The sequence below is a fragment of the Anolis sagrei genome, chromosome 12 (genome assembly GCF_037176765.1).
Source record: "Anolis sagrei isolate rAnoSag1 chromosome 12, rAnoSag1.mat, whole genome shotgun sequence".
NCBI classification, from domain to species: domain Eukaryota; kingdom Metazoa; phylum Chordata; class Lepidosauria; order Squamata; family Dactyloidae; genus Anolis; species Anolis sagrei.
In genome coordinates this window covers 1,634,012-1,658,396 of record NC_090032.1, presented here as the reverse complement: position 1 = coordinate 1,658,396, position 24,385 = coordinate 1,634,012, and the positions used below count along the sequence as shown (strand labels likewise).

The 24,385-nt window shown below is 44.6% G+C and overlaps 1 protein-coding gene across 2 annotated transcripts in view; it reads right to left on the bottom strand.

Moving 5' to 3' along the window:
* Window positions 1-24,385, bottom strand: part of INTS3 (integrator complex subunit 3) — a 65,064-nt gene that overhangs the window by 11,772 nt on the left and 28,907 nt on the right. For both annotated transcript variants that reach the window (XM_067472310.1, XM_067472311.1), the window contains exons 8-25: window positions 21,360-21,489; window positions 19,691-19,788; window positions 19,388-19,579; window positions 16,175-16,262; window positions 14,135-14,214; window positions 13,783-13,874; window positions 11,019-11,125; window positions 10,754-10,873; window positions 9,306-9,435; window positions 9,072-9,126; window positions 8,754-8,857; window positions 6,878-6,922; window positions 6,651-6,770; window positions 4,848-5,001; window positions 4,325-4,393; window positions 1,436-1,511; window positions 999-1,112; window positions 843-891 (exon numbers count right to left, since the gene is read on the bottom strand). In XM_067472310.1, coding sequence (XP_067328411.1) covers window positions 843-891; window positions 999-1,112; window positions 1,436-1,511; window positions 4,325-4,393; window positions 4,848-5,001; window positions 6,651-6,770; window positions 6,878-6,922; window positions 8,754-8,857; window positions 9,072-9,126; window positions 9,306-9,435; window positions 10,754-10,873; window positions 11,019-11,125; window positions 13,783-13,874; window positions 14,135-14,214; window positions 16,175-16,262; window positions 19,388-19,579; window positions 19,691-19,788; window positions 21,360-21,489 — 1,823 coding nt within the window. The remainder of the gene's footprint in view (window positions 1-842; window positions 892-998; window positions 1,113-1,435; window positions 1,512-4,324; window positions 4,394-4,847; window positions 5,002-6,650; window positions 6,771-6,877; window positions 6,923-8,753; window positions 8,858-9,071; window positions 9,127-9,305; window positions 9,436-10,753; window positions 10,874-11,018; window positions 11,126-13,782; window positions 13,875-14,134; window positions 14,215-16,174; window positions 16,263-19,387; window positions 19,580-19,690; window positions 19,789-21,359; window positions 21,490-24,385) is intronic.

The following is a 24,385-nucleotide window of genomic DNA, read 5'->3' as shown; positions in this document are numbered from 1 at the left end:
AGTCGCACCCCTATTTGAGACTGATTTCCCCTTCCTTCCTTCTTTCTCCAAAGGCATGGCAGTTCAAAACTACAAAATGGGGGTCTCTGAAGCTCCACTCTTTTCTCCTTTCTCCTTCCTTCAAAGTCAAAAATATAGAATTGTATTTTTGTTTTCCTCACGTAATAGTCACACCTCTATTTGAGATTGATTCTTCCTTCTTTCTTCGAAGGCAAGGTAGTTAAAAACTACAAAATGAGGATCTCTGAAGCTCCTCTCTTCTCTCCTTCCTCCAAAGTCAAATAAAAAAATGTATTTTTGTTTTCCTCGTGTAATAGTCGCACCCCTCTTTGAGGCTGATTCTTCCTTCCTTCTTTCTCCAAAGGCAAGGTAGTTAAAAACTATAAAATGAGGATCTCTGAAGCTCCTCTCTTCTCTCTTTTCTCCTTGGTTCAAAGCCAAAAATATATAATTGTATTTTTGTTCCCCTCACATAATAGTCGCACCTCTATTTGGGACTGATCCTTCCTTCCTTCTTTCTCTGAAGGCAAGGTAGTTAAAAACTACAAAATGAGGATCTCTGAAGCTCCACTTTTCTCTCCTTTCTCCTTCCTTCACAGCAAAAAATATACAATGATATTTTTGTTTCCCTCACATAATAGTCGCACCTCTATTTGAGATTGATCCTTCCTTCCTTCTTTCTCCTAAGTAGTTAAAAACTACAAAATGAGGGTCTCTGAAGCTTCTCCCTTCTCTCCTTTCTCCAAAGTCAAATATAAAATTGTACTTTTGTTTTCCTCGTGTAATAGTCGCACCCCTATTTAAGACTGATGGAATGGCAGGAACGAAGTGGAAATACGTACTTCTCGCGTCGGAGCTGGAGCAATAAGCAGGAAAGAGCCTCGGGGTGCTCTGGAAGAGAAAGAAGGATACGGGGCTTGCGTTGGATTTGAATCTAAAGGTGGAGGAAACACCTGGCGGGCATTTGGGGCTCCTTACGCTTCTCGATGGGTTCTCACCTTTATACTTGAGGTGCTGCAGGATGGGGATGATGGTCTCCAGGGGGATGTTGTGGGCCAGAAAGAGCTGCCAGGTGCAGTACTGCTCAAAGGTCTCCCACTCCAAACTCTGGACTGGAAAAGGAGGGAAGGGTAAATATAATAATAATAATAACAATAATAGATAATAGCATGTTTTTAAATTGCTAGGTTGGCAGGAGCTAGAGCTAACAGCGGGAGCTCACCCCGACCCGTGGCTTCGAACTACCAACCTGTTGCCCACTAGACCCCCAACTCAAAATGTTCAGGACTGTGCTTGCTCCATCCAAGTTGAACATTTACACAAATGACAAGCCACTACCAGAAAGGTCAGAGTGTTTAATCTATGCCGACGATCATGCCACCACCACCCACGACTTTGAACTGCCAACCTGCCACCCACCGGACCCCCAACTCACTCAAAATGTTCAGGACCGAGTCCTTCCGGAACATCACCAAGTTGCCCATCATGACGTGGCAGACCAGTTCCTGGAGCTGGAAAAGGGAAAGAACTGGTAAGTGCTGGGAAGGGTCTCTCTCAAAGGACCCCACGTTGAAGGCCACTTTGATTGGCTCTGCTGATCGACCAAGGAACCCAAGAAGACACGCTCTTCTATGGGTACGATGCACTTGCCTGAATTCAACATGGACTCTGGAGGCCAGGTTAAATACTATACCCTTAAATCTACGAGGGTTGAATGAAAAGCAATGCCTCCACAGTCCCGCCAGAATGGAACTGTAGAGGAGAGTCTACTGAACAAGGCAGTACCTGCCACATACCAGTACTACCATCTGTTGAGGAGTTACGAAGGAGGAGGCATTACTTTGTCTGCTAAGGCTTCTGGTCAAAATGGAACTGTAGAGGAGAGTCTACTGAACAAGCCAGTACCTGCCACATACCAGTACTGCCATCTGTTGAGGAGTTACGAAGGTGGAGGCATTACTTTGCCTGCTAAGACTTCTGGCCAAAATGCAACTGTAGAGGAGAGTCTACTGAACAAGCCAGTACCCGCCGCATACGTTGCTTAAGTTGCATTGACTGACTGTCTGTACATACTTCCATACTTTGCACTTTAACAACAGAACCATTCAATGCTACGGCTTCCCGCCAACATGGAACTGTAGAGGAGAGTCTACTGAACAAGCTAGTACTTCCTGCATACCAGTACTGCCATCTGATGAGGAGTTACGAAGGTGGAAGCATTACTTTTCACTTTAACACCACAACCGTTCAATGCTAAGGCTTCCGACCAACATGGAACTGTAGAGGAGAGTCTACTGAACAAGCCAGTACCTGCCACATACCAGTACTGCCATCTGTTACGAAGGTGGAGGCATTACCTTTCACTTTAACACCACAACCGTTCAATGCTAAGGCTTCCCACCAACATGGAACTGTAGAGGAGAGTCTACTGAACAAGCCAGTACTTCCTGCATACCAGTACTGCCATCTGATGAGGAGTTACGAAGGTGGAGGCATTACTTTTCACTTTAACACCACAACCATTCAATGCTAAGGCTTCCAGCCAAGATGGAACTGTAGAGGAGAGTTTACTGAACAAGCCAGTACCTGCCACATACCAGTACTGCCATCTGTTATGAAGGTGGAGGCATTACCTTTCACTTTAACACCACAACCGTTCAATGCTAAGGCTTCCCACCAACATGGAACTGTAGGGGAGAGTCTACTGAACAAGCCAGTACCTGCCACATACCAGTACTGCCATCTGTTGAGGAGTTACGAAGGTGGAGGCATTACTTTTCACTTTAATAACACAACCGTTCAATGCTAAGGCTTCCCGCCAAAATGGAACTGTAGAGGAGAGCCTACTGAACAAGCCAGTACTTCCCGCATACCAGTACTGCCATCTGTTGAGGAGTTACGAAGGGGGAGGCATCACTTTGTCTGCTAAAGCTTCCAACCAAAATGGAACTTTGGAGGAGAGTCTACTGAACAAGCCAGTACATGCCACATACCAGTACTGCCATCTGAGAGGCGTTACTTTTCATTCAACCCTGGTACTATACCCTTAAATCTATTTGTAGATTAGGTTTCTTTTCTCGATCGTATCTTATGTCCCTTTCCCGCCAATAAAATATTTTGGGGGGAACGTAGCGAGCGCGGAGTGACCAAATAAGGGTCCTTTGGCCGCTTCTCTCCCGTTTCCCAGATGCGATAGCCATCGGCGTTGCTGTGCCCTGCCAAGGAAAACCACCCAAAAAGGAACGTATTTACGGCAAATACTGAGAATTTTACGGGCAAAGAGATTAAAGATGGAAGAGCCGGGCTGGCCAAGAGACCCCTCTGCCTTGGAGTCGTGCTATTTTGGGGGCCGTCCACGCCGGAGCCATGGCAACCTATTGGCAACGGGACTTGTGGTCCCGGGAGAGCTTTGATCCCAAATCCGCTCCGGTTTTGTTCCTAGAATAATAAAACGGGGGCCCCAGTCTTGGAACGGTCTTGCAGCGTCTCGACGAGGAATAGGCTGCGTCAACATTGGCGCTTTGGCTGGCAAGCTGGCTGGGTGATACTAACGCTAATTATTATTATTATTATTGTTGTTGTTATTATTATTATTATTAGCCATCCCCTGCGCCACGGGTTGCTGTGGCCCAGTCTGTGTATATGTTCCTTGTGTGTGTATATATGCGCGTATATGTGTGTATATGTTGTTCATTCGTTCAGTCGTCTCCGACTCTTCGTGACCTCATGGACCAGCCCACGCCAGAGCTCCCTGTCGGCCGTCACCACCCCCAGCTCCTTCAAGGTCAGTCCAGTCCCTTCAAGGATGCCATCCGTCCATCTTGCCCTTGGTCGGCCCCTCTTCCTTTTGCCTTCCACTTTCCCCAGCATCATTCCCTTCTCTAGGCTTTGCTGTCTCCTCATGATGTGGCCAAAGGACTTCCACTTTGTCTCTAGTCTCCTTCTCTCCGGTGAGCAGCCGGGCTTTATTTCCTGGAGGATGGACTGGTTGGATCTTCTCGCAGTCCAAGGCACTCTCAGCACATATTTGTGTATATATGTGTGTTTGTGTGTGTGTGTGTGTGTGTGTGTGTGTGTGTGTGTGTATATATATATATATATATATATATATATATATATATATATGGTTACGTGCATGCATTGTCATATATATATATATATACACACACACACACACACACACACACACATTGAATTGCAAAGGCTGGCACAAACCAGTCTAAGGTGGTCCCGGTTGTGATCGCCACACTGGATGCACTGGATGCAACCCTGTGGGGCGGGCCAAGACGGAAGACAAACACAAAGAAGAAGCCGGGGACCTTACCTGAGCAGAGTCGACGACGGCCACAATCATGTTCAGCAGCTCCCCGCTCCGCAGGGTCTCATCTGGGAACTGGGTAAACAAAGAGCAAGCGGTCATGAAGTTTGCAGTCAACCATTGAGGTAGCCTGGCCTCTATTGCCTGGAGGCACCCTCTGTTTGGGAGGCATTCCCTGGCACTTGGTTGTCTGCTGTCTGGAGTTCCCCTGTTTCTGAGTCTTTGCTGTCTTGATTCTGGTGTTTTGGGGTTTTTTTGCCGGCCACAGATACAGGCAAAATGTCAGGAGAGAATGCTACTTGAACATGGCCATGTAGCCCGAAAAACTCACAACAATCAAGGTGTTTTGCTTCCTGCCTGCATGGAGAGGTCCCTCTCCCCTCCTTGTTTACGAGATGCGATCCTCACCTGCGCACCTTCCCTCCCGTTCCCTCCCATGAGCTCGTCTATACGGCACTTGCTTCCCTGTTCTCCGCTAGGGAGCCCAACATTTCCCTGCTTGAGTGTCAAGCCAAAGCCCGGCTCTCACCTCGGTGTATATGGAGGGCGTGAGGTAGCAGAGGAGGCGGACGTCGTCCTCCTGGCAGGCCTTCATGTCCATCATCAGGCAAGTGTGGAGGTCGCCCAGCTGGGTGGCCTGGGCAAAGGACTCGTAGAGGTTCATCTTGCCGGCCGCCGCTTTGCTTCAGAGGAGAACGTGGAAGAAGAGAAGCCACGAGGGCCTTGAGGAAGAAGCCCTACAGCCAGAAGGGTCTTTCCCCCCCCCCCCCCACTGCTAGGTTTTGCCACCCAAAGAAGAACAATCTCATCCTCCTTCTCCCTTCCTTTCATTTCCTTTCCATCAATCCATCCTTCTCTTTCCCTCTTTCCTTCCTTCCTTTCTTCTTCTTTTTTCCATCCATCCATCCTTCCCTCCCTCTTTCTTTCTTTCCACATATCTATCCTTCTCCCTTCCATTCTCCCTCCCTCCCTTCCTTTCCATCCATCCTTCTCCCTCCTTCCTTCCTTTCTTTCCACACATCTATCCTTCTCCCTCCTATTCTTCTTTTCTTCCTTCCTTCTTTATCCATCCATCCATCTCCCTCCTTCCCTTCTTTCTTGCTTTCCACATATCCTTCCCTCCTGTATCCTTTCTGTCTTTTCTTTCTTTCTTTCCATTCTTCCTTCCTTCCATCCATCCTTTTCCCTTCCTTTCTTTCTTTCCACACATCCATCCTTCTCCCATTATTCCTTTTCTTTCCATCCACCCATTCTTCTCCCTCCCTCCCATCTTCCTTCCATTCATACATCCATCCCTCTCCTTCCTTCCTTTCTTAACATCCATCCATCTCCTTTCCATCCTTCCTTCCTTCCCACACATCCATCCTTTTCCCTTCTATCCTTCCTTCCTTCCTTCCATCTTCCTTCCTTCCTTCCTTCCTTCCTTTCATCCATCCATCCATCCACCCACCCTTCTCCTGCCTTCCTTCCTTCCATCCATCCATCCATCCACCCACCCTTCTCCTTCCTTCCTTCCTTCCTTCCATTCATCCATCCATCCATCCACCCACCCTTCTCCTTCTTTCCTTCCTTCCTTCCTTCCATTCATCCATCCATCCATCCACCCACCCTTCTCCTTCCTTCCTTCCTTCCTTCCTTCCTTCCTTCCTTCCATTCATCCATCCATCCACCCTTCTCCCTCCCTCCCTCCCTCCCTCCCTCCCTCCCTCCCTTCCTTAACATCCATCCATCTCCTTTCCAGCCTTCCTTCCTTTTTTTCCACACATCCATCCTTCTCCCTTCTATCCTTCCTTCCTTCCACCCATCTTCCTTCCATCCATCCATCCACCCTTCTCCTTCCTTCCTTCCTTCCTTCCTTCCTTCCTTCCTTCCTTCCCACCCCATCCGTCTCCTTTCCATCCTTCCTTCCTTTCTTTCCACACATCCATCCTTCTCCCTTCTATCCTTCCTTCCTTCCACCCATCTTCCTTCCTTCCATCCATCCATCCATCCACCCTTCTCCTTCCTTCCTTCCTTCCTTCCTTCCTTCCTTCCTTCCTTCCTTCCTTCCCATCCATCTACCCATCTATCCATCTTCCTCCCTTCCTTCACCAATACATTGAAGGCCCAATATAATAATAATAAATAATAATAAACTTTATTTATACCCCGCCACCATCTCCCCAAGGGACTCGGGAGTGGCTTACATGAGGCCAAGCCCAATAACACATCAGTAAAAACCAAAACCACAAACAACAACACAGTAAATATGTCTGCCCTATCATCCCCTTAGTAGACCCCGTTCCTCCCCACAAGCCGTCCTCGGGGGGCCTTCTCCAGGGCCCCGGCTCACCTGGCTTTCAGGTAGTAGAGGAGGTGGTACCCGATCTTGGGCTGCTTCTGGTAGAGCTCGGACAAGAGGTCCAGGAGGACCGAGAAGCTGCTGTTGTCCTCCTGCATCTGGCAGAGATTCCTGGAAGGAGACCAAAGGAGAACCCGGTCAGGAGGAACCACGGAACGAACCAGAGAGAACTTCCTTAACTCCGACGAGAATGAGAAAGGGAGAAGAAGGGAACGCACCTAAATATTAGGTAGAGCGGCTTCCCCACGGATTCCTCAAGAGACCTGAGCGAAAGGAAGAACAAAAGAGAGAGGCAATTCAGCGCCAGGAAGCACCACGTGACAACACTGCACCAAGTCCAATGTAGGAGGGTTGAATGAAAAGTAATGCCTCCACCTTCGTTACTTGGGTTTGGATGGGAATATTTTAATAAACCAAACGCAGAAATAACCCTTAGAATGTGCTCTTTAACTACCACTATTCGCTTTTCCACATAATCACCAGACAATCGGATACATTTCTGCCAACTAAGAATCACTATTCACTTTTCCACATAATCACCAGACAATTGGATACATTTCTGCCAACGATGAACAAGTTTTCTGAAGCTGTCACAGAAGAAGTCAACACTCTGTTTCCGTAACCAGCACTCACAGTTCTCCCAATGTCTACGAACTGCGCAGGGTTCCATACTTTGCACTTTAACAACACAATAGTTCAATGCTGAGGATTCCCACCAAAATGGAACTGTAGAGGAGAGTCTACTGAACAAGCCAGTACTTGCCACATATGTCGCTTAAGTTGCCTTCACTGACCGTCTGCGCAGGGTTCCATACTTTGCACTTTAACAACACAACCGTTCAATGCTAAGGCTTCCCACCACAATAGAAATGTTGAGGAGAGTCTACTGAACAAGCCAGTACCTGCCACATACATTGTTTAAGTCAGCTTGACCGACCGTCTGCAAGGGTTCCACACTTCGCACTTCAACAACACAATCGTTCAATGCTAAGGCTTCCCACCAAAACGCAACTGTAGAGGAGAGTCTACTGAACAAGCCAGTACATTGCTTAAGTCGCCTTGAACGACCGTCTGCACAGAGTTCCATACTTCACGTTTTAACAACACAACTGTTCAATGCTAAGGCTTCCCACCACAATGGAACTGTAGAGGAGAGCCTACTGAACAAGCCAGTACGTTGCTTAGGTCGCCTTGACCGACCATCTGCAAGGGTTCCATACTTCATGCTTTAACAACACAACCATTCAATGCTAAGGCTTCCCACCAAAATGCAACTGTAGAGGAGAGTCTACTGAACAAGCCAGTACGTTGCTTAAGTCGCCTTGACCGACCAAGGGTTCCATATTTTGTACTTTAACAACACAACCATTCAATGCTAAGGCTTCTCACCAAAATGGAACTGTAGAGGAGAGTCTACTGAACAAGCCAGTACGTTGCTTAAGTCGCCCTGACCGCCCAAGGGTTCCATATTTTATACTTTAGCAACACAACCCTTCAATGCTAAGGCTTCCCACCAAAATGCGACTGTAGAGGAGAATCTACTGAACAAGCCAGTACGTTGAACAAGCCAGTACTTGCCACATACGTGGCTTAAGTCACTTGACCGACCATCTGCGCAGGGTTCCATACTTCACACTTTAACTACACAACCGTTCAATGCTGAGGATTCCCACCAAAATGGAACTGTAGAGGGGAGTCTACTGAACAAGCCAGTACGTTGAACAAGCCAGTACTTGCCACATACGTTGCTTAAGTCGCCTTGACTGACCGTCTGCAAGGGTTTCATATTTTGTACTTTAGCAACACAACCGTTCAATGCTGAGGCTTCCCACCAAAACGCAACTGTAGAGGAAGAGTCTACTGAACAAGCCAGTACGTTGCTTAAGTCGCCTTGACTGACCAAGGGTTCCATATTTTGTACTTTAGCAACACAACCATTCAATGCTAAGTCTTCCCACCAAAACGCAACTGTAGAGGAAGCGTCTACTGAACAAGCCAGTACTGCCATCGGTTGAGGAGTTACAAAGGGAAGGCATTACTTTTCATTCAACCCTCGTATTAAAAAAGGCAGAAACGTGCTCCCGCCCCACGTACTCTTCTGTGATTTCTTCGGGAAGGACCTCTCCGCGGAAATGCGCCTTGAAGAGCTCCTGCAAACAGGAAGCCATGACGGACAACTGCTCCTGGTCAAAGTCCTCCTACAAGGGAAGGGGACAGAGTGGGGTACCTGTCCCGACTTACAAACAGATTCAACTTAAGAACAAACTTACAAGAACTCCACTTCCCAAAACAAAACAACAGGTCCCCGTTCCTTGTTATGACGCCACCAAGTCCGCCATTGTTGTTTTGTTTTGGGAAGTGCACCATTATTATTATTATTATTATTATTATTATTATTATTATTATTATTACCTCCAAGACTTGGTCCACGATTTCTTGCATGACCTCACACTGGGCTTCGGTGTCGCTGGAGTGGGTGGGGGGGGGGGGGGAAAGAGGAGATCTAAATTAATCCGGAAATCCGGGTTGTTGTGAGTTTCCCGGGAATAATACTTTCAGACCAGGAAGAGAAAGTTTTCCCAATGTGGTGACATGGTGATCTGGATCGTCCCCGGGCAGGAGGAAAAGCCCTCGCAAGGGACCGACCTGCCTTTCTGCAGCAGGAGGACCTTGTCCTTCAGCGACTCGTCCAACTGGTCCAGGAAGGGCGTGATGTCCACGGGCTCCTCCACCACGGCCTCCTTGATGGGGTGGAAGCGGAACTCCCTCTTCTTCCCTGCAACAGACAAGAAGGAAACCCTTGGGTGTATCTATGTTGCAGAATTAATCCACTTGGATTGCCTTGGTCCAACGCTATGAGGGGATGTCGTTTTGCAAGGCCTTGAGCCTTATTATTATTATTCCTACTATTATATTATTACAATATTACCGCTATTATTATAATATTATTATTAAATTATTATTATTATCATTACAACTATTATTATATATTAAAATAATATTATTATTATTATATTATTACTATATTTGCATTATTATTATTATTATTATTATTATTATTATTATTACCACTATTATATTATTACTATATTACCATTATTAATACTACCATTATATTATTACTATATTAGCATTATTACTACTACTATTATTATATTATTACCACTACTATTATTATTGTGTTATTACTAATTTATTATTATTACTATTAGATTATTACTATATTAGCATTACTACTACTATTATTATATTGTTACTATATTAGATTATTACTACATTAGTACTACATTAGTACTACTATTATTATATTATTACTAAGTTATTATTACTATATTATTATTGCTACTACTATTATCATATTATTGCTAAATTATTATTACTACTATATTATTATTATTACTATTATTATATTATTATTATCATATTATTATTATTATTACTATTATATTATTGCTACAATTATTACAATTATTATTATAATATTATTAGTACTACTATTATTATATTATTACTATATTATTATTACTATATTACTACTACTATGATTATATTATTACTAAATTATTATTACTACTACTATTATATTATTATTATATTATTATTACGATGATTATATTATTACTTTGTTATTATTACTACTACTGTATTATATTATTACTATATTATTACTACTACAGCTATCATATTGTTACTATACTATTGCTACTACTATTATATTATTACAATTATTACTACAATTATTATATTATTACTATATTATTATTACTACTATTATATTATTACTATCTTATTATTACAATATTACTACTGCTATTACTGCAATTATTACTATATTACTACTACTAAGATTAAATTATTACTATAGTTTTACTACTACTACTATTGTTATTATTATTTAATCTAGGCAGGGGCAGCTACTAGCCAAAAAATGAATCCCAGCCAGAAGAAAGAAGCCAAATTCTTTGCTCTGCCAAGAGTTGTGCATCTCATGATGGGAACAGAGTATTGTCGGGGGGTCAATCCAAAAGGGATGCTTCCCGCTGGCTCACGGAAGCCAGGATCATTTTGCGGGGAGCCCCCAAGCGCCTCCTCACCTTTGCTGCTGAGCTCCTCTTCGTCATCACTGAAGGCGGCCTCGGCGTTGTCGTAGCAGCTGTCCTCCTTGTCCGACATGTGGTTGTCCATCTCCATTGAGACCGGCTCCTCAATTTTGACTGCAAGGTAGGGCACAAAGGGGGGGGGGATCAGGGAGGGGGGCTCCCCAAAGGCTGACCGCCCCCCAAGACCTCAATCGACCTCTCTCCGACAACCTCCTCGAGAGCACGGAGGCAGGACGGACATGCCTTGGGGCGTAAATACCTTCGACGGGAGGTGATGGGGAGCTGCAGAACTCGGGGAACTTCTCCCGCAGCATGGACCGCAGCTCCTTGTCCAGCTTGGGGTTGTCAAAGAGAGGCGCCAGGTGCCTATCAAGAGAAGAAGGGAGATGAAGGAGGACCACAAAAAAAATGTGAGTCTGGGTGGCCATCTGCCGGGAGTGATTAGATGGTGCTTTTCCAACATGGCAGGGGATGACTCTATGAAATCTGCTCCTCTATTATTATTATTATATTTATTTATATCCCACTTTATCTCTCCTGCAGGAGGCTCAAAACGTCTCAACATAAAAGCGTCATTTTCCTCTATGCTGACGACATTGCCATCACCACTCAAGCACGGATCTTTGAAATGATTGAACTGAAGCCCTCCAAAGCTTTATGTTATATTATTATTATTATTATTATTATTATTATCCCACTTTATCTCTCCTGCAGGAGGCTCAAAACATCTCAACATAAAAGCTTAATTTTCCTCTATGCTGACGACATTGCCATCACCACTCAAGCACGGAGCTTTGAAACGATTGAACCGAAGCCCTCCAAAGCTTTATGTTATATTATTATTATTATTATTATTATTATTATTATCCCACTTTATCTCTCCTGCAGGAGGCTCAAAACATCTCAACATAAAAGCTTAATTTTCCTCTATGCTGACAACATTGCCATCACCACTCAAGCAGGGAGCTTTGAAACGATTGAACCAAAGCCCTCCAAAGCTTTATGTTATATTATTATTATTATTATTATTATTATTATTATTATTATATTTATTCTGATTTATCTATTTTTCAGGAGGCTCAAAACATCTCAACATAAAAGCTTAATTTTCCTCTATGCTGACGACATTGCCATCACCACTCAAGCAGGGAGATTTGAAATGACTGAAAAGAAGAACTCTGAAGTTTTAGGTTATATTATTATTATTATATTTATTTATATCCCAATTTATCTCTCCTGCAGGAGGCTCAAAACAGCTCAACATAAAAGCATAATTTTCCTCTATGCTGACGACACTGCCATCACTGCTCAAGGAGGGAGCTTTTAAATGACTGAACAGAAGCTCTCTGAAGCTTTAGGTTATATTATTATTATTATATTTATTTATATCCCACTTTATCAATCTTGCAGGAGGCTCAAAACAGCTCAACATAAAAGCATCATTTTCCTCTATGCTGATGATATTGCCATCACCGCTCAAGCAGGGAGATTTGAAGTGATTGAACAGAAGTTCTCTGAAGCTTTCTGTTATATAATAATAATTATTATTATATTTATTTATATCCCACTTTATCTCTCCTGCAGGAGGCTCAAAACAGCTCAACATAAAAGCATAATTTTCCTCTATGCTGACGACACTGCCATCACCGCTCAAGCAGGGAGCTTTGAAATGACTGAAAAGAAGCTCTCTGAAGCTTTAGGTTATATTATTATTATTATATTTATTTATATCCCACTTTATCAATCTTGCAGGAGGCTCAAAACAGCTCAACATAAAAGATTATTTTCCTCTATGCTGACGACATTGCCATCACCTCTCAAGCAGGGAGATTTGAAATGACTGAAAAGAAGCTCTCTGAAGCTTTATGTTATATTATTATTATTATTATTATTATTATTATTATTATATTTATTTATATTATTATTATTATTACTATTATTATATTTATTTATATGCTGATGACATTGCCATCACCACTCAAGCAGGGAGCTTGGAAACGCTTGAACAAAGCCCTCCGAAGCTTTAGGTTATATTACTATTATTATTATTTTCCTCTATGCTGACGACATTGCCATCACCACTCAAGCAGGGAGTTTTGAAATTATTGAACCGAAGCTCTCCAAAGCTATATGTTATATTACTACTATTATTATTTCCCTCTATGCTGACGACATGGCCATCACCGCTCAAGCAGGGAGCTTTGAAATGATTGAACTGAAGCCCTCTGAAGCTTTAGGTTAGATTACTATTATTATTATTTTCCTCTATGCTGACAACATTGCCATCACCGCTCAAGCAGGGAGCTTTAAAATGATTGAACCGAAGCCCTCCAAAGCTTTAGATTATATTACTACTATTATTATTATTTTCCTCTATGCTGACGACATGGCCATCACAGCTCAAGCAGAGAGTTTTGAAACGATTGAACCGAAGCCCTCCGAAGCTTTAGATTATATTACTATTATTATAATTTTCCTCTATACTGACGACATTGCCATCACCACTCAAGCAGGGAACCTTGAAACGATTGAACAGAAGCTCTCCAAAACTTTAGGTTATATTACTATTATTATTATTTTCCTCTATACTGACGACATTGCCATCACCACTCAAGCAGGGAGGTTTGGAATGATTGAACAGAATCTCTCCGAAGTTTTCGGATATATTATTATTATTATTATTTTCCTCTATGCTGACGACACTGCCATCACTGCTCAGAGAGCTTTGGAATGATTGAACAGAATCTCTCCGAACCTTTCAGATATATTATTATTATTTTCCTCTATGCTGACGACATTGCCATCACTGCTCAAGCAGGGAGCTTTGAAACAATTGGACAGAAGCTCTCCGAAGCTTTAGGTTATATTACTATTATTATTATTATTTTCCTCTATGCTGACAACATTGCCATCACTGCTCAAACAGGGAGCTTTGAAATGATTGAACAGAAGCTCTCCGATGCTTTAGGTTACATTATTATTATTATTATTATTATTATTATTATTATTATTATGTGACTTACGCCAGGACTCGCTTCTCTACGATGTGGGTGAGGGAGTTGAAGACGCCTTGCCTGACGTGAGTCTCCAGCGTGGGATAGAAATTGGGAATGATCTGCAAGGGACAAAAGGGGGTGAGGAAGATCCAGAAAGGGTCATGTCTTCCAAAACAAAGAAAAAACACACTCCAACGACAAATAAGACCCCATCGCACATATCCATACCCCAGGATGATGGGATATGGGTCAGGACCCCTGTTCATGGTGCTAGATATTGGGAAGGGAGGCAGTCTTTCCCACCTCCAAGCTGTTTACAATCCGAGGGATGGAAAATCAACTGGGACTACAATACCCATTGGCCACAAAGAATGCTCACCCGGCACATGAAGTCCAGAAGAGTCGCGGTGATGGCCGGGTGGGGTTTCATGGAATGATGCATGACCAGGATGGCCGGCTCTGCAATGCCAAAGGAGGAAGACAAGGACTCAGAGATGGTTGGATGGAGCAAACTGGAGGTGTGAGTGAGTGATTGGGATCCATTTAAGGGGAAGAGAGTCTGGAGTGAGGGAGCTTTGGAGAGTCCCAGGGTCAGTTGGGAAGAATGGGAGAGGAAAGGGAGGAAGAGAGGAAGAAGAAGAGGAAAGAGAGAGAAAGGAATGGATGAGAAGGAAGGAAGGGGAGAGGAATGGAGGGAGAAGGGATGGGAAAAAGAACGAGAAGTGGAGGAAGGAGAAATGGAGGGAGGGAAGGGAAGAGAAGAAAGAAAAAAGGAGAAGGAGAGGCAGAGGGAGGAGAAGAGGAAAAGTAGGAAGGAGAAGTGGAGGGAGGGAAGGGAAGAGAGAAGGGAAGGAAGGAAGAGAGAGGAAATCAAAGAGAAAGGTAGTTAGGAAAGGAGGGAGGGAGGGGAAGGAGATAGGAAAGAAGGAAGGAAGGAGAGAAGAAGGGAGAAAAGCAAAGAGGAAAAGAGGGAGGAAAAGAGGGAGGGGGTGGAGGGAGGAGGGAGGGAGGGAGAAAGGAAGGAAGGCGAGAAGGAGGGAAGCCAAGAGAAAGGTAGGTTGAGAGGGGAAGTAAGAAGGAAGGAAGGGCAAAGAGAGGGAGGAGAAGGGAAAATGGCATGAAAGAGGGGAAGAGAAGTGGAGGGAGGGAGCAAAGGAAAGAGGGAAAGGAAGGAAGGAAATAAGGAATTAAGGAAGGAAGGAAGGAGGAGAAGGGAAAAAGAAAGGAAAGTAGGAAGGAGACGTGAAAGAAGGAGAAGTGGACGGAGGGAAAGAGATGAAGGGAAGAAGGAGAGGCAGAGGGAGGAAAGCAAAAAGAAAGGTAGGGAGGAAAGGAGAAAGGAAGAAAAGAAAGAAGGAAGGAAGGAAAGGCAGAGGGAGGAGAAGTGAAAGGAGGGTAAGAAGGGAAAGGAGGAGAGGCAGAGGGAGGAAAACAAAGAGAAAGGGAAGGAGGAAAGAAGGGAGGGAGCAGAAGAAGAAAGGAAGGAAATGAAAAAGGAAAGAAGGAGATGAAGAGCAAAAGGAGGGAGGGAGGAGAAAGGAAGAAGAAAGGAAAGTAGGAAGGAGAAGGGGATGAAGGAGAAGTGGAGGGAGGGTGAGAAGGGAAGGAAGGAAGGAAGGACAAAGAGAGGAAGGAGAAGGGAAGACGAAAGGAAAGAGGGGAGGAGAAGTGGAGGAGAGAAAGGAAGGAAATAAGGAAGGAAGGAGGGAAGGAGAAGAAGGGAAAAAGAAAGGAAAGTAGGAAGGAGATGTGAAAGAAGAAGTGGAGGGAGGGGAAGTGATGAAGGAAAGGAAGAAGGAGAAGAAGAAAAGGAGGAGGAAAGAAGGGAGGGAGGGGAAGGAGAAAGGAAATGAAAAAGGAAAGAAGGAAATGAAGAGAGGAGGGAGGAGAAAGAAAGAAGAAAGGAAAGTAGGAAGAAGAAGGGGATGAAGGAGAAGTGGAGGGAGGGTGAGAAGGGAAGGAAGGAGAGAAGGAGGAAAGCCAAGAGAAAGGTAGGGAGAGAGGGGAAGAAGAAAGGAAGGAGGAAGGAAGGACAAAGAGAGGGAGGAGAAGGGAAGACGAAAGGAAAGAGGGGAGGAGAAGTGGAGGGAGGGAGCGAAGGAAAGAGAGAAAGGAAGGAAATAAGGAAGGAAGGAGGGAAGGAGGAGAAGGGGAAAAGAAAGGAAAGTAGGAAGGAGATGTAGAAGAAGAAGTGGAAGGAGGGGAAGTGATGAAGGAAAGAAGGAGAAAAGGGGGAGGAAAGGAAGGAGGGAGGGAGGGGAAGGAGGAAGGAAGGAAAGTAGGAAGGAGAAGTGCAGGAAGGAGGAGTGGAGGGAGGAGGGGAAGAGATAAAGGAAGGAAGGAAGGAAGGAAGGAAGGAAGGAAGGAAGGAAGGAAGGAAGGAGAAGGTGGAGGGAAGGGAAGGGAAGTCCCGCCATACCGATGTTCATGATGCTGTCCTTCTCCGGGTTGAAGAAGAGCCAGTCGTAAAACAAGGCAAGCTTGGCATTTGAAGCAGCAACGTTGGACTAAAAAGGGGTGGCGGGGAAAGAGAGAGAGAGACACAAACACACATTTGAGACGTGGATTGTGGTTTCACCGGGTAGGGCCCATAAGGCAGAGAGAGAGGCAACAACACCCATTTCTGTTCAATTGGCATCACAACATTTCCCTCGAAATCTATTAATATACCGCATTTTGCAATGGGGTGTTACGGAACCGTATCACCTTCAGACACTTTTTTGGCTGTTGTTTTGAGAATTGAGGAATGGCTGGAATGCCTTTGGAAACATAGGAAAGGAAGACGGAACGGGATCCACGGGGCGGGAGGTATTAGGACTCCTTCTTCCCTATCTCAGGTATTAAGAAATCGTGTTTCTCAAAGGCACGGGGCCCGAACCAGAGTTTCCTGGTGAGTTTCCAGGAAACGAGAGGGAAAAAAGATTCGGGTAAACAGATTGAGAACAATCCTTGCTTGTTTCCCTTTGGTCAGAAACTCCAAAATGCCCTAAAATCCAAAATTGTGGCTGAGATACTGACAGCTTTTCAAACATCTCTGCTTGAGCAGTGATGGCATGATCGTCAGCATAGATGAAACTGTCCCTTCTGGTAGTGGCTGGTCATTTGTGTCAATGTTAAACATGGATGCAGCATGTCTTCTCTTACTCTGGAACTCAACAAAGAAGCTGATAGTTCTGATGGTTCAATATACTTTATATATGTCTTTATGTAATTTGTTGTAATTAATCCGTTACAAAACAGGAGCTTTTTTGTTGAGTTCCAGGATCGGAGAAGCAGATGGCAAAGACAGACAAACGGCCTGCCTCAGGGGAGTGTGCTCGCTCCATCCATGTTTGACATTTACCCAAACGTCCAATCACTGCCAGAAGGGACAAAGAGTTTCATCTACGCTGACGATAACGCCATCACCACTCAAGCAGAGAGCTTTGAAATGGTCGAACAGAAGCTCTCCGAAGCTTTAGCTGCTCTTACTGCCTCCCCACATAAATTTCCTACTTGACAGATGCAACTGTCTTTCGGGCTTCAAAGGGGAGCTGTCGCTTCAGCGTCCATTCGTGACACTGATGGAGTACTTCCTCATTCTTTGCATGCTTGCTGGAGATTTTTATGGCATCGTAAATTGGTTAAATTAGCCTCCCCGCATAAGTGGTACCTAAATTTCCTACTTGACAGATGCAACTTATTTCGAGCTGCAAAGGTCGACAGCAAGCTACACAATGGTCGGAAGCTCACTCCGACCTGGGCTGGCTTCCAACTCATGACCTTTCATTCCGTAGTGATCTAATGCAGCTGACTCCCAGCCAGCTGCACCACAGTCCCGGTGGTATCACATGAAAACGATCATATGAAAACTGACTGTTACAACCTGGGGGTCACAACCAGACACAATTACGGCATCGTAAATTGGTTAAATTAGCCTCCCTGCATAAGTGGTACCTAAATTTCCTACTTGACAGATGCAACTGTCTTTCGGGCTGCAAAGCTCGACAGCAAGCTACACAATGGTCGGAAGCTCACTCCGACCTGGGTTGGCTTCGAACCCATGACCTTTCGGTCCATAGTGATTTAATGCCGCTGACTTCCAGCCAGCTGTACCACAGTCCCGGTGGTATCACACGAAAACAATCATATGGAAACTGACTGACACAACCTGGGGGTCACAACCAGACACAATTACGGCATCATAAATTGGTTAAATTAGCCTCCCCGCATAAGTGGTACCTACATTTCCTATGTGACAGATGCAACTGTCTTTCAGGATACAAAGGTCGACAGCAAGCTACACAATGGTCGGAAGCTCACTCCGAACCGGGCTGTTTTCGAACCCATGACCTTTTGGTCCATAGTGATCTGATGCCGCTGACTCCCAGCCTGCTGTACCACAGTCCCGATGCTATCACATGAAAACGATCATATGAAAACTGACTTGTACAACCTGGGGGTCACAACCAGACACAATTACGGCATCATAAATTGGTTAAATTAGCCTCCCCGCATAAGTGGTACCTACATTTCCTATGTGACAGATGCAACTGTCTTTCAGGATACAAAGGTCGACAGCAAGCTACACAATGGTCGGAAGCTCACTCCGAACCGGGCTGTTTTCGAACCCATGACCTTTTGGTCCATAGTGATCTGATGCCGCTGACTCCCAGCCTGCTGTACCACAGTCCCGATGCTATCACATGAAAACGATCATATGAAAACTGACTTGTACAACCTGGGGGTCACAACCAGACACAATTACAGCATCATAAATTGCTTAAATTAGCCTCCCCGCATAAGTGGTACCTAAATTTCCTATGTGACAGATGCAACTGTCTTTCAGGCTGCAAAGGTCGACAGCAAGCTACACAATGGTCGGAAGCTCACTCCGACCCAGGCTTGCTTCCAACTCATGACCCTTCGGTCCGTAGTGATCTAATGCCGCTGACTCCCAGCCAGCTGCACCACAGTCCCGGTGGTATCACATGAAAATGATCATATGAAAACTGACTGGTACAACCTGGGGATCACAACTAGACACAATTATGGCATCTGCCCTTACGCTTGGTTTTTCTGCTGCTGAATACGCATTCCCAGTGGGAATACATCTCACCACATTAAAAAAGTGGGCATGGCTCTTACAAGACGTGCCGCGTTATCACAGGATGTCTATGCCCCACATCACTGGAGAAATTATATTGTTTAGCCGGTATTGCACCACCTGACATCACTACGGACCTTTCGGTCTGTAGTGATCTAATGCAGCCGACTCCCAGCCAGCTGCACCACAGTCCCGGTGGTATCACATGAAAACAACCTGGGGGTCACAACCAGACACAATTACAGCATCATAAATTCACCAATAGTGAAAGGACCAAGGCTGCGATATCTCTGGCCCATCCTTTCTTTGGTTATCATCTAGCACGCCAACACCTTAAATCAATAAATAGTTTCCTACGATCTATGGAGATACTCTCAGGAACACCTCAGCAAGCAAGAGTCCAAAAGCGGCAGGCCAAAACCCAGCGGATACCAAATGATACAAAGTGGAGTCCACGACATGCGAGTGTGACGAAAAGCAAACAACAGACCGCTCATAACAATGCAACCCGAGCCCTGCCACGTACGCTTCCCAAAACGGCCTTACCGTGCAGGTGGTGAGGAGCCAGCCAATGATGGCCCATCGCGGGAGGATGTCGGAGCTGAGCACCTCGTTGGAGGGGTGGACCACGCCGCAGATGTAGCGGATGAGGTCGCAGCGCAAGGACTGGCTGTCCGGCGTGGAGAGGTACTGCCGCTGGAACCAGTCCTGGTAGCGCTTCTGCTGCCCAAAGCGCACCTGCGCGGAGGGAAGCCATCTTTAGGTCCGGGGTCAAAGCAAACACCTAGGCCGAGCGGCTGCTCTTAAGCTAGGACGCTCTCAAGTCAGATCGGCAAAGGGGGAACTCACCCGAGACGTCATGAAGAGGAGCTTGGTCTCCATATCCGGCGTGAGGCGGCACGCCAGGAACTTCCGCGACGTCCGCGACTGCAGCAACTGCAATACCCCTGCGGCACGGCGGAGAAAGAAAAAGCATATTATTATTATTATTATTATTATTATTATTATTATTATTATTATTACTAGCCGTCCCCTGCCACATGTTGCTGTGGCCCAGTCTGTGTATATGTGTGCTATTATTATTACTATAATTTTCCTCTATGCTGACGACACTACCATCACCGCTCAAGCAGTGTGTATACGTGTCTAAATATTTGTGTATTTCTGTGTTGTTGTAGGTTTTTTCGGGCTATATGGCCAAAAAAGCCCACAAAAACCCAGCCATGAAAGGCTTCGACAATACATTGTGTGTTTCTGTGTTTATATGTGTATATGAATATTGTGTATATGTGTCTGCTTGTGTATATATGTGTGCATGTATGTCTATATGTATTTGTGTGCGTGTGTATATCTATAAAAACTAAAAATGTAATGTTTGTTCGTGGCAACCCTAAAAACACACAAAAATGCAGCAGTAAAAACCGCCAAAATAAACTATATGCACATGCACACATATTACATATACACATGCACACATACATAAGTCTATATGTATATGTGTGTATGTGTATATGTAATATGTGTGCATGTGTATATGTATGTGTATATTTGTGTGTGGTTGTGTATATGTGTGTGTGTGTGTGTGTGGTTGTGTATATATATATATATATATATATATATATGTGTGTGTGTGTGTGTGTGTGTATGTGTGCATGTGTATATGTATATGAGTGTATGTGTATATGTATATATAGTTTTAATTTGGGTTTTTTTTAAGTTTGTTCTGCTGGTCTGTGTATATGTGTACTATTATTATTATTTTCCCCTATGCTGACGACACTACCATCACCGCTCAAGAAGGGAGCGTTTATGTTTGTGTGTATGTGTGTATATATGTGGTTTTGCGCGTGTGTTATATACATATACACACACACACACATATATATATATATACACACAAACATATATGTTTTGCAATGCATTTTTTTAGTTTTTTGGCTTTTTAAGTCTCTTCTGCTGTTTTTATGAGTGATGGTCACTCGTTGGCCTGATTGGTGTCTTGTGTCCAAATTTGGTGTCAATTCGTCCAGTGGTTTTTGAGTTATGTTCATCCCACAAACAAACATTACATTTTTATATATATATATAGATTACTAGCCGTCCCCTGCCACGCGTTGCTGTGGCCCACTCTGGTGGTCATGGGGGTTCTGTGTGGGAGGTTTGGGTCAATTCTATCATTGGTGCGATTCAGAATGCTACGCCCAGTGTACCGATCACCACTTGGACCACTTTTACTAGCTTGTTCTAATATTTTCACAAACCCCAATGACATCTAGACATTTGATGATCCAACAATGTTGCGGTGAGTCAAATGCTTTATTATTATTATTATTATTATTAGAAACACAACAAGATTAGTCCACAGCAAACAAGGTCACTCTGCTCACTGTTGTATTGGATCACACGTCGGACACTTCCCAAGTGTCTAGGACTGTGTGATGTATCGGCGAATAATGCATGCAGATCCGGGTAGGGTGGCCTTTTGCAGCTGGTAGATGGCGATATTATTTGTTCCTACCTGTGAACTGTGGGCTGAGGGCCTGCGGGTTGTGGACGAGGTCCTTCCAGAGCAGCTCGAACTCGGGGATGCGGGCCACGTTCTGGAGGAGCCGCACCAGGTCCCTCCCGATCATGAAGCAGTCCATGAACTGGATTTGGGGGGAGACAAAAGGAGGACGAGAGGGATGATGTAGTGAATTCCCTACCTGTTAGGCTAGGAAAAGCCTAGAAAAGTAGGCCCAGGAAGTTCAGCAGCCATTTTGGAAATCACTTTTAGTTACTCATTTCCTGTTTAGAAGGTTAGTGAGAAAGGTCTGAGATTGGTCTGTTGGCTAGTGGAGTTGGCTAGTGAGAATTCTATAGCTATTAGGGAAATAGCGGGTAGAGGAGGGAAGAGATAGATCCAGGAGAGGACTATCTGTGCTGGGGTAGAATTACTTTCAGAGAGCAATCCTGACAGTATTGCTGTGGAGGGAGAGAGAAGTGTAACTAAGTATGAGCTGCTTTATGTAACCACACGCTTTTAAGACGATACTAAGCTTTACACCTGAATTGTTCCTGTTCTCTTAAATAAACATCATTGTTCTGTTGTTAACAACAACTGTCTCACGTGTGCCTCTGTGGGAGAAGTTTTGGAAGCAGATACCTGCAGTAACCAAGAGCTTAATGGTGGCAGCGTATATTCTAAAGAACGTACTGCTTGAGAGCAGTACGTGTGAAAAAGATCTTGGAGTCCTCGTGGACAACAAGTTAAACATGAGCCAACAATGTGATTTGGCGGCAAAAAAAGCCAATGGGATGTTGGCCTGCATCAATAGGAGCATAGTGTCTAGGTCCAGGGAAGTCATGCTCCCCATGCTCTATTCTGCTTTGGTTAGACCACACCTGGAATATTGTGTCCAATTCTGGGGACCACAATTCAAGAGAGATATTGACAAGCTGGAATGTGTCCAGAGGAGGGCGACTAAAATGATCAAGGGTCTGGAGAACAAGCCCTATGAGGAGCGGCTTAGGGAACTGGGCATGTTTAGCCTGAAGAAGAGAAGGCTGAGAGGAGATATGATGAGAGCCATGTATAAATATGTGAGAGGAAGCCACAGGGAGGAGGGAGCAAGCTTGCTTTCTGCTTCCTTGCAGACTAGGACGCGGAACAATGGCTTCAAACTACAAGAGAGGAGATTTCATCTGAACATGAGGAAGAACTTCCTGACTGTGAGAGCCGTTCAGCAGTGGAACTATCTGCCCCAGAGTGTGGTGGAGGTTCCTTCTTTGGAAGCTTTTAAACAGAGTCTGGATGGCCATCTGTCAGGGGTGATTTGAATGCAATATTCCTGCTTCTTGGCAGAATGGGGTTGGACTGGATGATGGCCCAGGAGGTCTCTTCCAACTCTTTAATTCTATGATTCTGTGATTCTATGATCTTTTAGTGTTACCTCAGAAGACAATACTCTCAAACAGCTACGCTTTATACCTGAATTGTTCCTGTTCTCCTAAATAAACATCCTTGTTCTGTTCTTCACAACAACTGCCTCACGTGTGCCTCTGTAGGTGAAGTTTTAGAAGCAGTAATCAAGAGCTTAATGGTGGCAGCGTATATTCTAAAGAACCACCTTTTAGTGTTGCCTCAGAACACAAGCCTGAGGGCTGATCCAACACACTCTTGCCTAAGATACCTCAAGTAAGCCACTTCTAAGTTGGTGGGTGCCAGGGAGGGCTTTCAGAAGAAAGTCCCAGCTTTCCTTTCAGCTTTTGTGTTTGGGGTTTTTATTATTCCCCAAATAAGCTCTCACAATCCTTTATAGATGACAAAGACCCACAACGCAATGTGTCCTCCCTTGTTGCTCAACTGCCCAAAGGTCTGGGAAGCCCGGAGAGGAGAAGGCCGCTCCCTTTGAAGGCAGCGGGTTCAAAAGAAGCCCGAAGGTCAGCTCAGCCGGGATGGATTGGAGGGTTTCAATGGCCGACCCCAGCAGTATAAATAAACAAGCCGGGGCCGTAAATCCCGAGGCAAGCTCCGAGGCCAAGGCTGGACGGAACGGCCTTTTGTATCCCTTAAATCTTATACCATCATCGAGAGTTCTAAAAGTCGCAGGACGCAGGTTTGTTTGTCTGCCTGTTGCTAGGTGAAGTGGCCCTCTGGGAAGGAAAGGTGAGGGGGGGAAAGAAAAGAAGGAAAAGGTAGGGAAGGAAGAAGGGATAAAGGGAGGAAGAGGGGAAAGAAAGAAAGAAAAAAGGAGAGAAGGGAGGAAGGAAAAAGAGAAAAAAGGAACAGAAAAGGAAGCTAAAGGAAGGAAGGAAGGGAAAAGAAAGAAAAAGGAGGGGGAAAGCAAGGTATGAGGGGAGAGAAGGAAAAAAAGAAAGGAAGGAAGGAAGAAAAAGTGGAGGGAGGGAGGGAAGGAAGAGAGAAAAAGAAGGGAAAAGGAAGGAAGGAAAAGAAGAGAAGAAAGGAAGGAAGGAAGGAAAAAGAATATAAAGGAACAAAAAAGAAAGCCAAAGAAAGGAAAGAAGAGGAAAGAAAGAAAAGGGAATGGAAGAAAAAGGAAAAAAGGGAAGCAAAAGGAAGAGAAAGTAAAGGAGGAAGGGATGAAGGAAGGGAGGAAAAGAAAGAAAGAAAAGTGGGGAAGGTGTATGAGGAAAAGCAAGGGAAGAAGGAAGGAAAGAAAAAGAAAATGTGTGTGAAGGGAGGGAAGAGAGAAAAAAAAGGGAAGAGAAAGGAAGGAAAGAAAAAAAGAAGAGGGAGAAGGTGTATGTAGGAAAGCAAGGAAAGAAGGAAGGAAAGAAGGAAAGAAGGGGAAAGAAAGAAAAAGGAGGGGAGAAAGGAAGAATAAAGAAAGGGGAAAGCAAGGTATGAGGGGAGAGAAGGGAAAAAAGAAAGGAAGGAGTGAAGGGAGGGAGGGAAGGAAGGGAGAAAAAGAAGGGAAAAGGAAGGAAGTAAAAGAAAGAGAAGAAAGGAAGGAAAAAGAGAAAAAAGGAACAGAAAAGGAAGCCAAAGAAAGGAAAGAAGAGGAAAGAAAGAAAAAGGAACAGAAGAAAAAGGAAAGAAGG